The sequence below is a fragment of the Bos taurus genome, chromosome 8, assembly GCF_002263795.3.
Source record: "Bos taurus isolate L1 Dominette 01449 registration number 42190680 breed Hereford chromosome 8, ARS-UCD2.0, whole genome shotgun sequence".
Lineage (NCBI taxonomy): Eukaryota > Metazoa > Chordata > Mammalia > Artiodactyla > Bovidae > Bos > Bos taurus.
The window spans coordinates 101,999,816-102,012,620 of record NC_037335.1 but is presented as its reverse complement, the minus strand read 5'-3'; the positions used below and the strand labels follow the sequence as shown (position 1 = coordinate 102,012,620).

The 12,805-nt window shown below is 48.7% G+C and overlaps 1 protein-coding gene across 1 annotated transcript in view; it reads right to left on the bottom strand.

Annotated features, from left to right (window-relative positions):
- Positions 1-8,045, bottom strand: part of SNX30 (sorting nexin family member 30) — a 104,216-nt gene extending 96,171 nt beyond the window's left edge. Inside the window, exon 1 of the mRNA NM_001206738.1 lies at positions 7,890-8,045. Within this exon, the coding sequence (NP_001193667.1) occupies positions 7,890-8,045 (156 nt within the window). The remainder of the gene's footprint in view (positions 1-7,889) is intronic.
- Between the last annotated feature and the right edge of the window lie 4,760 nt (positions 8,046-12,805).

The following is a 12,805-nucleotide window of genomic DNA, read 5'->3' as shown; positions in this document are numbered from 1 at the left end:
AGAGGAACTAATCATCCTCCACTCCAAGCTCCCAAAGTAAAATTTAATTTTCACTTCATGTTTTAAAGTAGACGTATTGGTCTTTTTTTTTTTTTTTTTTAGGTTTCAAGGGACAAATCAAATTGAAAAGAGTATAAACAAAAAGGCAATCAGGGAACTTCCCTGGTGGTCCAGTGGCTAAGAATCTGCCTGCCAGTGCAGGGGACACGGGCTCTATCCCTGGTCCTGGAAGATCCCACGTGACTCGGCAACAACTAAGCCTCTGCACCGCAACTACTGAGCCCACTCTCTAGAGCCCAGGAGCCACAAGAGAGGCCACCGCAACGAGAAGCCCACGCACCGCAACTGGAGAGCAGCCCTCACTCACCGCAACTAGAGAAAGCCCGCACGCAGCCACGGAGACCCAGCACAGCCAAAAATAAAAACGAACTTTTAAAAAGGGCATCACGCCCTTCTGTAACCAGGATGCCCGGGCAGCAGTGCTGGCTTCAGCCACAGCCGGCACAGGTGGATCCAGGCTTCAAGTGATCTTCAGCGATCGTCCCCCTCTTCCTCTCCAACTCCACCTTCCTCTCTGGCTCTACTCTCCACATCACAGGGAACAATGGCTCATGATTTAACAAAAAGAGAGATTCTTTGCCCCCAGCAGCCATCTGAGCAAATCTCTGGTTACTTGGCTCTGCTGGGATCACGTGTCCACCAAGGACGCTACGGGGGCCAATGGATGCCACAGATGAAAGGCCTTAAGCGAGAGGAGGAGAGAAGCCAGAGTGTTTCTCCCCAACCCTAAGCCCTCCTCTCTGGGTCACAGAGCATCCCTGGCCGCAGCTGCTTCCTCTCCAGCGCTCCCTCTTCCTGTGGTCTCTGCACTGGCTCAGCTGTCCAGCCGTGGTCTAGTTCCCACAGAAGCTCCTGGATTCTGCTGACCTCACCTCCTCCGGCCCCCCAACCCCCGCCGCTTGGGTGACTGCAGCTTCCGGCTATTCCTAGGCTCTGGGTTACCTCCCTGTCCTCGGCGTAACTTCAACATGTCTTCCAGCACCAATGTAATTAACTCCCTGCATTATAGTCTCTCAGTTTGAAAAAACCTACTGTAGTTTTTAACTCCCTGACCAGACCACAACCAATATTCAAGTTGACAAAGAACAGACAGAAATGTACCAAGAAAATGTGAAGAGGTCAGCACCAGGGAATAACAAATCCCACTACTACCACCTCGCAGCTGTCCAAGGCTCACTTTGCATCAGGCGCTCCTCTAAGTGTGAATCACTGCATCTTCGTATCAATCCTGTGATGGAGGTACTCACTTCTGTTATCCCCTTTTCACAGAGGAGGAAACTGAGGCTCAGAGAGGTTGAATAACTTACTGTCACAAAGACTACACATAGTGGAGCTGGGATTCAAATCTAGACAACCTGACTCCAGAGAGCACACTCTAAAACACAAATCCCAGCGAGGAGAGAGTTTCAAACAGGGGGTTACTCAGCAGGATCGAGTGCTGTTCAACCTAAAAAGAAATCAGGGAAGGCAAAGATATGAAGTGCCTACTGGATTTAGCAATAAGGAAGTCACAAGGGACCTGTAGTAAAGCCAGAAGCCAGACAGCAGTAGGCTGAGTAAGCCAGAGGTTAGGAACTAGACAAGAGGAGCAAACCTTTCTTTCAAAAGGTTTGGCTCTGAAGAGGAGTCACAAAATAGGGCATGAGATGGAGAAGGAAGCATCATAAGAGTTCCCTTTGCTCTTTGTTTTAGAAGCAAGAGCAACTTGAGGACGTGTAAACACCGATGGGAATGCAGACACAGACCTGCAGACATGGAAAACAAACGTATGGTTACCAAAGGGAAAAAGGGTAGGGGATGGATAAATTCAGAGCTTGGGATTAACATACACAATAGTATATTTAAAGCAGAAAACCAACAAGGGCCTACTGTATAGCACAGGGGACTACATTCAATATTTTTTAGTAACCTATATGGGAAAAGATTCTGAAAGATATATATGGATGTAGGTACATAAACGGAATCACTGTGCTTGTACGCCTGAAATTAACACACTGCTAATCAAACATACTTCAATTTTAAAAAATATTTTTAATAAAAATTTTCTTTAAATTTTTACAAAATTGATGGGAATGAGCCAGTTGACAGAGTGGGTGAAGACACAGGAGTGAGGCAGGCCAACAAAAAGCAGGGCCTCTGAGAGGCCAGAGCAGGTGGGCTGTACCTATAGTCCAGGATGGGCCTCAGAATCTCTTCTACTGCAACCCGGGTGGGAGGTATAGAAAGGGAGGCCACAGATTCTGATCATCCTGAGTTTGGTGAAAGGAAGTTCTTTTACAGCAGCTTCTAACTTCTCTAAGGCAGAAAGTGAGGCCAACAGAATGAGCGGGTAGAGTGGAGGTGCGGGGTGCAAGGTGTGAGGAGCAAAGCTTCCATCAGCCACGGTGCAGAATGGGAGGAAAGAAAGGAGGGCCCAGCCCAACATCCCCTAGGGAAGGAAATGGCAACCCACTCCAGTATTCTTGCCTGGGAAATCCCATGGGCAGAGGAGCCTGGTGGGGTCCTATAGTCCATACAGCCCCTCTTCCAGCACAATTGCAGAGGGGTGAAAAAGGGAATGTAAATATGAATGTAATGTGTGGATGTTAGGCTCATCAATTTGGGCTATAGTAAAGACAGGACTAACAGCCCCTCTAGTCCATGGGGTCGCAAAGAGTCAGACACGACTGAGCACAACACAACAAGCCCAACATCAGCAAGGCCCCGGCTGTGCTTGGAAGCTGTGAGGCTACACTGGCAGCAGCTCTCAAGGTACCTCGCCTCCCAAGGCACGGGCAAAAGACAGGAACAAACAGAAGGACCCAGACTGGATGTAGAGGAAGGAGAGTGAGGGGACTGCGTCAAGGACAGCAGCAAAGAAACTGACAGGCTGAGCCATGGAATCTAAAGGAGTCCGGTGAGCACAGGCCTTTGGGGAACAGATGCAAGCAGTTCTCACTGACTGGCAGCAGGACAGGCAAGGTAAGAGCTATATGATGGCACTATTTCAGAGTGGGCACAGCTGTGTCACGGTGTGAGGGTGTGGCCACAGAGAGGGCAACTGAACTGGGAAAAAGGATGGAGGTAAAAGACACGAGGTCAAGCAACTGACAGTTTCAGAGATTTGGACAGAGTTCTTGCAGTGAAGATGTAATTGGGGAAGATAGCTGGGGGTTTAAAGATTTTAACGAATAAGAGAAGCAGGGAAGTTACGAAGAAGTAGGGACGAAGGCGGCAGTGGGAGGTCTGTAACGGACAGTTGTGAAACAACAGATGCTTGTCCAACATTCATTCATTCCTCCTCCTCCTAGTAGCATCCTGACCCTGCTTCGGAAACCACCTCCTTCTTCCCAGGCACAAAGAGGGCTTCCAAAATACGAGTAAGAGTCTATGCCTTAACTCTATGTCCAGAGGGTGGGGGTAGGAACATAAGTACTCATTTTATTATTCTTTAAACTGTATAGATACATTTTATTAATACAGATAACATTTATATACTTCATCTATATTTATATTCACAGTTAAAACATACATACAAAAACTTCCCTTCTCTACCCTCCAAAGATAAGGACCTGGCCCAGGCTTTGGGCAATCAGTTACAAAGATTCAGCACCTGACCCAATTTAGGCCCAGAAGACTGTAGCCCAGAGCTTTGGCTGGAATTATTAATATCAGGAAAGAGGTGCTCTCTTTCGGCTGGAGTTGCAAACCTTGTCTGTAGACTGTATCCCTTCACCGACTTGAGAACATCACTAGTTAACACAGAGAGAAGGAAGCAGAGCGAAGAGTCAGAAAGTGACAGACTCCCAGCATCGTTTGAATACCTTGTTCCAGCCATTCCAGAAACCAAAATACCTGTGGCTTTTCAACATGAGCCAAGAGATTTTTTTTTTTCCCTTTTCTTCAGCCAGCTTGCACTCAGTTTATGTCCTTTTGACTAAAAGGAAACTAAACTCAGTGGAGCAAGCAAATAAAGGATTCTCAATTCAACAGCCTGTGTGATCCTTCAATACTTAAGTCAAATCATACCCTCCTACTGTTCAAGTCCCTGCAACGGTACTCAAGTCAAGGCAAAAGTTGAGAGTGGCATACCAGGCCCTAGATCATTGGCCCCTTCCCCCTTCTACCCATGGTCAAGGCCTCCCCACTAGCACTCTGCCCCTACACACTGGCTTCTAGGGTAGCCCCTGACACGCTGAGCAGGCACCTTGAGGACTTTGCTCTGGTTGTTTCTTCTACCAGGACACTCCTCCAGACATCCACTCACTAACTCCCTCACCTCCTTCAAATTTTCTGCTCAAATCTCAAGTTCTCAATAAGGTTACCCAAACCCACCTCTGTACAGCCAGTGATCCTGAACACTCCCCCCGCCCCTCCAGTTTGACTTCCTTTCACAGCATTACTTAGGGACTTCCCTGGTGGCTCAGATGGTAAAGTGTCTGCCTGCAATGCGGGAGACCCGGGTTCGATCCCTGGGTCGGGAAGATCCCATGGAGAAGGAAATGGCAACCCACTCCAGTACTCTTGCCTGGAAAATTCCATGGACAGAGGAGCCTTGTAGGCTACCGTCCATGGGGTCGCAAAGAGCGACTTCACTCACTCACTCACTCACAGCATTACATAAAATCACTAAAAATATACCCAACCAGGACAGGGGTTTTCAGCTGGTTGACTTGAGTTCCTAGAACAGTGCCTGGATTGTAGGAGGCCCTCAAACATATTCTGAGTGAGCAAATACAATGACATGAGCCTCAAAGGAGCAGCACTTGGTCTTTAAAAGGAAGTGGAGGAAAGGACACCGACCCCCATCGCCTGAACTTGAAATAAGCAGAGTGGAGGAGGAAAGGACCCCGACACCCATCGCCTCAACTTGAAATAAGCAGGGTGGAGGAGGAAAAGATACCTCCGTTTTGAAGACTTTGAAGGGGAAGTAGTTACCTAAGGGGGCAGAAAGTAGGTGGAAGAGCTCAGTGAAGAGGTTGAGGATGTGGGTAGAGGTGTTAACCACAGGTGGGGCTTGAGAGGACTTGGTGTTATGTTTTGGGAGGAACACAAGAGCTGGAGGCTGAGTTAGGGGGAAAACAAGCCCAGAGTGGTTTGCAGGTGAAAGTAAAAAAGATAAATGGGCCGAGTGGTTTATTACATTTCAGGTGGCGATAAAAGATAGAGCGCTAGAAGACCTGGTGAGTTTAGCCAGCACAAAAGCATTTCTAGCAACCCTTGGTCGATAGAAAGGATTCTGCCCTTCACACCAAGGTTTGAATGATTTTAGACTTTGTGGGTGAAAAGGCCATCACATTTGGTCTTTCCTTCCTTCCCAAAACCCCAGAGGCCACTGAGAAGTGTCTGCTGGACTGAGACGCAAGGCTTTCCCTTTCATAGCACTACAAAAAGCAATTCCCCTCTGCATAATACAATACCCCTGCACTATGAGCAGCCTGTCAAACACTCATTCTCCAGGTCCAGAACTGACTATGAGTCAGGCATCCAGGGTCACAACCCCAGAGCCCCAAAAGGCAAGACGACACAGGCTCCTTTTCAAAGACAGACCATAGCACTCAATGCTCCTACCTGCTCTCCCATGACCCCGATATTTCCTGGGCAAGAGAAACCGGGACAAAGGGAAGGCTTCCTTCCACCGGTCCTGATTCACCTCCGTTGCTTGATAAGCTTCTCTCTGCAGAATTTTCTCCAGAGTTACAAGAACATATGTGTATGCCAAGCCTCAAGGAAAATGTTCCTCCCAGTCAAAGAAAGAAATTCTATTGCTCTATAAGCCTCTAAGGAAAAGTGGCTCACTATAAATCAGGCCCTTGGGAGGGAGGTCATTTTGATGCTCCTCATAGCTCTAATGAGACATTAAATATTCCAATAATTAATAATAATGCCTTCAAGTTTGTCTTTCTCAGGGAACTGTCCCTGTAAAGGAAGCAGGGATGATCAGACTTAAGCTTGACTTCAGGGCCACCAACTAGATCCTGGGGGCACAGGGCATCTGTCCTTTCAGTACTTAGCAAAGATGCCCACACTTCTGAGTCAGGTGTCCAACAGTGGTTCATTAAGCAGTCAACTTCCAAGACGGCCCCAACAACTCTCACTTCCTGGGATTTATACCTTCTTCCCAGACTGTACCAGTGATGACCGGTGTGGCCAATAGAATATGGCTCAGCTATGTCACTTCTGAGATTATGCATCTTGGGATCTCTCCATCTCTTGGATTCCTTGCTCTGGGGGAAACCAGTTGTCACCTCAAGCAGCCTTATGGAAAGGAACGAAGCCCTGACAACAGCCAAATGAGTGAGCGTGGAAGCTGGAGTCCACTCCCCTATCCAGTCTTCAATGACTACAGCCCGTGTCAAAGCTTGAAGGGAAGCTCGTGAAAGACCCGAGTCAGAACCACCGAGATTTAAGTTGCTCCCAGATTTCTGACCCAGACACTATTTTCAGATGCTCAATGTTGGAGTAATTGGTTACACAGCCATAGATAATTAATTCACTATCCTATATAGACCTGAGAAAGAAATCAGAAGTTTAACCTCAATTCCTATTCTACATGCACACACAGGACCAAGTTCTCTGTCCCTAAGAAAGCAACAAATTATCATCATTCAACAATTACTTATTAAATAGCAAATACAGGCAAGGTATTTCCAAGCGACTGAAACCTTCATATAGTTTATAATCTATAAAATAAAGAGGAATATTTACAAAGAGACACGCACATATCTCCAGTTGCTCAACCCATTGGTTTCCTTAGCTTTATAAGTTCCCTTACTCCTAATGCTGTCCCTCCCCTTGCTCCCCCAACTCTACTCTTTGCTTTCACAGAGCTCTTGGGAAGGTTCATCAAGTCCCACTCCCTGGCTATTCTGACTGCTCAGTGCTCTCACATTCATTTCACTCACCACCATATGTCCTCCCATCTAAGGGGGAAAGAAAGTTGGGTCTCCTGATTTCATTTAGTACTGGGACAAAGAGGCACTCATTTAGTATTTTACTAGGAGAGACTATCCTGATCACAGGTGTTGAGAACAACTCTAATTTCTGCAATTAGTGACTAAGTCACAACAGCAGCGCTGATAATGCCTGTGGGGGGAAGGGAGATGCCGTCTGTCCCTAACCGCTCACTGGACTCTCCTATCCCTCAAAGCAGCAGGAGGGTCATGCTGCTCTAAGAGAATCAGGAACCTCCCTCTACACAAAGGAGGTCAAAGGGCGACCTTTCTTCCCATCAGCCACAAAACCAGCCTCTGCCAAGCCTAAACAGCGTGGGAGACCGTCAGAGGTAAATGGAGCCCCAGACAGAAAACCACAGGGGCACTCTCCTCCCGCAGCCGGCGGGGATCTGAGTCAGGTGACTCTCCGGGGCACACAGCAAACCTAAACAAAGATCACTCCCCACGTGACAGACGGGGGGTAAGAAGCCTCTGGCAGTTAAGACCACGGAAACCATTAACTCTTTTTTCTTTGCAGTCCCAGCAAACTGGTGGAGCTACAAGTGACTGCATCTGGAGGAACCGGGACCCCATCCCCGGACACAAGCGCTGAGCACTGCACACACGCCTCCAGCCTCAGCGAGCAGGGACCCCTCCCCACCAGCTGTCACTGGCGCTCGAGACCAGCCAAGCCCGGCCAGCCCTCGACTCTGACCGCTCCCCCTGCGCGGCTGCGACCCCGCGGGGGCGGCAGAGAGGAGACGCTTCTTCCCAAGGCTCCGGGGTGAGGGCACGCCGGCCCCCGGGAAACGGGCGGCAGGGTGGGCGCGGCCCGGTGCCCAGCCGGGCTCTAGATCCTTCATCCCCCCTCGGGAGCCCAACCAGTCTCCCAACCCGCAGCCCCGCGCGTCCCACCTTGTCGCCGAAGCTGCGGGCAGTCAGCAGGTCCGGGCTGGGCGTGCTGTCGCCGCCCACGGCCTCCTCGCTGCTGGAGCCGGCCAGCGGGTGCGGCATGTCGCGCAGAGACTGGGGCCCCGTGGACTGCAGGGCCTTGGGGGGCCCGCCAGACATGGCGCGCTCGGCTCGGGACGCGCCCGCCGCCGCCGCCGCTTCCTTCTACGGCCCGCCTCCGCGGGCTCCCCCAGCGCCCCGGCCGAGGCCGCGCTCGAACGGAGGCCCAGCACCAGCGGGGTCGGGAGCCGCCGCCACCGCCACCCGCCGGCTGCGTCTGCCCGCGCCGCGCTGGGCTGGGCTGCTCCGCTCCGAGCCGCGCCGCGCGCCCCCGCTCGGCACCCGAGCCTGCGGCGGGTCCGCTCGCACCTTATCCCGGGCGCCCGGCCCGCACCGCCACGCCGCCCAGCCAGCTCGCGGCCCCGCCCCCGCGGCGCCCGGCGGTCCCGGGAGGGGGAGGAGGAGGCGGAGGGGCGGGGAGAGCGCGGGAGGGGCGGGAAAGGGGAGGCGGTCAGCTTGGTCCCCGCCCGCCGTCCCGCAGGAAGTGCGCCCCCGGCCCTCTGCGGCGGTCGGGCTGGTGTCCAAGCTCCGTACCCCGGAGGCCGGCCTCTTGGGGTCTGCGCGCAGACCCCAGAGCTAATGTTTAACGGAAATCAGAGGTGGAAACAGACGTTGGAGGACCCTGTTCTATTCCAGCCGCGTTTACTGCTGCGCCCAGGGGCAGCCACCCTTGGGGCTGGGGCGGGGGCTTTAGGGACACGCACGTGAGTTGAGATTTTCTGGCCTCTCAAACCCAAGATAGAAGGAACTACGAAGCAAGAATGGCATAAAAGGTTATGAGGCTCCTTGAGCACAGAGAACATCGGGCGGGGAATTCGAGGAGGCATTGTGGATTTCATCAGAGGCACGCTGAGATCCCTATGCCTTCTTGCTGCTGCTGTTCACCGGGTTTATGTAAGTTAGAACCTCAGAAGAGAGAGCATCAGTAAATAAAAAGCGAGTGCTACACTTGATCTATGACTCTTAAACACACACCTTGACCGAACTGCCGTTTGAAAGCATCGTGAGGTTCCCTGTTGTTGGTTTTCATGCTTCTGTGCTTCCTTTCCAGGCTTTTGGCTGGGCTGGATTCTGACCTTCGTTAGCAGGATGGAGATAGTTAAGGCGTTACTTGGCTATTTGAAGATGGTAGTTCACCTCCTTTCTCCACTTTACCTGGCTTCACTGCTTCTGTGTTCAGGGCCAAGTCAGTAGAGGTCATCAGCCCATGTTAGAAGAGATTGATACTACACTAACAGGGAGGGGGTCCTTGTAAGGGACCACATTTCCTGATCTATTTCCCAACTCTTTAGGTCTATCCAGTTTCACTTGACTAATTTTTTTTTTTTTGGCTCCCCTGGGTCTTAGTTGCAGCAGGTGGGATCTTTAGTTGCCTCCTATGGATTCCAGTTCCCTGAGGAGGAATCAAACCCAGCCCCCTGCGTTAGGAGCACAGTCTTAGCCACTGAACCACCAGGGGAGTCCCATCACCTGACTAATCTTGAAGCTGGGATTCACTGTGGTCTCCATCACATGTTTTTTTTTTTTTTTTCCCCCACAGAAACAAATGATACTTTAGCAGGAGGAGAATGCCAAGAGCTAAAGCTGACCCAAAACATCTCCCAGGGATTCACTGAGACCTTCCCTTATTTCCCCTGGTCTAAATCATCCGACCTTAGTCCTCAAGTTATCATCTATTCCCTTCCCCGCACCCCCAATGTGGGTCTACCTTGGTGGAGGAGAATAGGACTCAGAGGATACTGGGAACAATTTTAAATACTAAATCTACCTCACAAGAATGCCAGTGTCCAGTCCTCTTGGAGTTGAATATAATTAATACTTCTATATTCAAGGGATGTTTACAACTATGACAGACCCTGTTGTCTTTCAATTAAAGCAAATAGCATGAATATAACTAGACATGAGAGTTCTACAGATGTACAACAGATTTTTTTTTTTATTGAATGGTGTTTTTTTTTTTTAACACCCAGGCCACCTTCCCATAATCAAGATCTTATTTTATTCAGACTGCACACAGCTTTCTCTTCAGAATGCCAAGTAAGAGTGAAAAGGGACCAATATTTGAATTCATGATTGCAAACTCTAAGTGGGTGACCATGAGCAAGTCACCTAACCTAAATGAACCCATTTCCTAAACCAAAAAGGACAAGAAGCAGGTAATAAAACTTACTTTACTTGGTGGTTGTGAGAACAAAATAGCATTTGCTATCTAACATTCCCAGCAAAATGCTGGCATGGATAGATGTTCCCTAAATTTTAATCCCCTTTCTTTCCCTCTGTGCTTTCTCTACTATTCTTATGAAATGATAATCATAAAGCTTTCATAAACATGCTACTCTCCAAACTCCTCTATTTGCTCATTTGGGGTCAGTGTATCATTTTTCTATGCTCCTACCATTTAAAAAAACCAAAAACAAAACAAAGTCTCTGAAAGCCCATATGAAACAGTTTATTTTCCAGTTTCCTGGTTGGTCAATGGCTTGTGGCCACAATGATCCAGTGGGTAGTCATCAAAACTAAAGAAAGTGAACTTCTATGGAAAACATTTTGGAATACAGTTTCCACCATTCAAATTTAGCCCAGGACGGCCTATTCATACTTACCATTTCCTGTTGTATTTCAGTGTTCTTTGTGGTGGAAAACTGTCACTGAAATAGAGCCAGTGTCCCGGACTATGCGCCTGTGCTTCTACTAAAAGTTTTTCAGAGCAACATGGTGGCAAGGAGGAAATGTGAAGTGTCTGTGTCGGAGCGAAAGGTTGTACTGTTGACTGGAATTTATGGAAGGAAGCTTGGGTTTCTAGGGCTCAGCTCTGAGGAAAATGCACTGGATGTGTGTGCATAGGGGAGGTGCCCGCAGAACCCAAGAACACAGCATGGGGCCTTCCCCCACCTCCCAGGCCCCTAATCCCTGTCCATAAGGACTCCCAGGCACTTAGGCTGGAACCTTGCAGAAGACAGGGCCTTAGGCCCCAGAATTCGGTAAGTACGCCTGAATCCTGAAACGTCATAGCAAGTCTCAGGGCTTTCCATGAGCACCCAGGTCTCAGAAACAAAGCAGAGTCGCAGCAAAAGCATTCTCTCTTTCCGTCCCCTGGTACAGCATGTGCTTAGGCCTTATTCATGTTTGTGTTAGCTGCTTATCCTCTTCTGGTTTTTCATACAATCATAGCTTTATTTTATATGACATCCCAAACCCTGCCTCAAAATAACACCACCACTTCTGAAGTGGACGGCTGATGAGGACAAAGGAGGGTTTCAGAGGGCATTCAGAGTGACATGTAGAAAGCCACAGCGGGCCGCCTCCAACAAGAGGGGCAACTGAGAAGGCGCTATCGCCAACAGAGGCAAAATTGTGTGCACAGTTGAATTTAGCCAGTGATGTCCCAGGAAAAAGCAAAAGCCAGAAGGTCCACTGGAGGCCTTTTGCAAACAAGAAATTAGAACTTACCCCAGAAACAGCAGAGAAGCTTGTGGGTAAGTGAGAGGATTGTTTCATCTTTCCATGTAGAAACTCCTAGCTTGAAAGCGTGGAGACCCTCTGCAGCAGGGAATGTAATACAGATGGTGGAGTTGGTGCCTAAGAACCACCAGTGAGTTTGTTAAGATGCAACTTTCTAGACCCACCTAAGAGAGTCTGATTTAGGGATGATGGTGTCTGGAATCTGTATTTCTTAAAACAACATCCTAGTGATGCTGATTCTGGTCTATACAGACTATACTTTAAGAAATACTGTTTCTCATAGCTCCACCCATTTCTCTAAATCATATACTGATATGCCTCTTTTTGTCAATAGCACTTTTAAACTTGTTACTTTGGAAAATTTTCCTGTTTGATGAAAAGTTGCTTAGAAAGGCAATTTTCTCTTATAAAATTCTAATTATTTGGTCCTTTTGCCCTTAATTTTATGCTTATTTTTATTGACCATTTACCAGGTGCTTAAAATCTGGGCGAAGAGCTCAGATGAACTATCTGCTGACAGATTCATATCAGCTCTGGTTGTAAAGACCCTCACAATGAAGTAGATGTTTTCCAGAGCTCCCCACTCCAGACTTCTCTAGCTAACCCTGCAGGCTTCCCGGAGCTTCATCTGGCCACAGAAATGTGATTCATTGCCAGTACAGAGTTACCTGACTGTCTTTACAAGATGGCTCTGGAGTGCGTAGGTGTATGTATATTCCTTGTAGTGTCTACCCATTTGAGAGGCTATACTGGAGAAGAGTATTGAGCTGACGAGTACTGGAAGCCTTGGTATTGAGGCTTATTAGTGAATCTTTGGACAGAATGGAAAGCCTGTTTATTAGCTGTGTGACCCGTGATAGTCTTTGGTTCCATCACGAGGAATGATCTTTAAAAAGCATCTAGAAAAGGAACATTCAGACATCATATGACTCAACAGTTCCACTCCTAAAACATACAAACAATGCATATGTATATTCATCAAAAGATGGATTCAAGAGGGACTTCCCTCATAGTCCAGTGGTTAAGACCCCTTGCTCCCAATGCAGGGGGTATGGGTTCCATCCCTGGTCAAGGAGCTAGATCGACCCCACAAGCTGCACAGCATGGTCCCCTCCCGCAAAAAAGAAAAGATGGATTCCAAAATCTCAAAAGAAGCAGATATTTATAGTAACCAAAACTAGAAAAAACCCACCTGACTGTCAACAGCGTAGTGACACAAATATAATGTTATACCTCAAGGAGAATGAAGAAACACGTGGTGGGGAGATCCCTGGTGGTCCAGTGGTTAGGACTCTAGGCTTTCACTGTGTGCGGTGGTCTGGCTTCAATCACTGGTATGGGAAACTGAGATCCTGCAA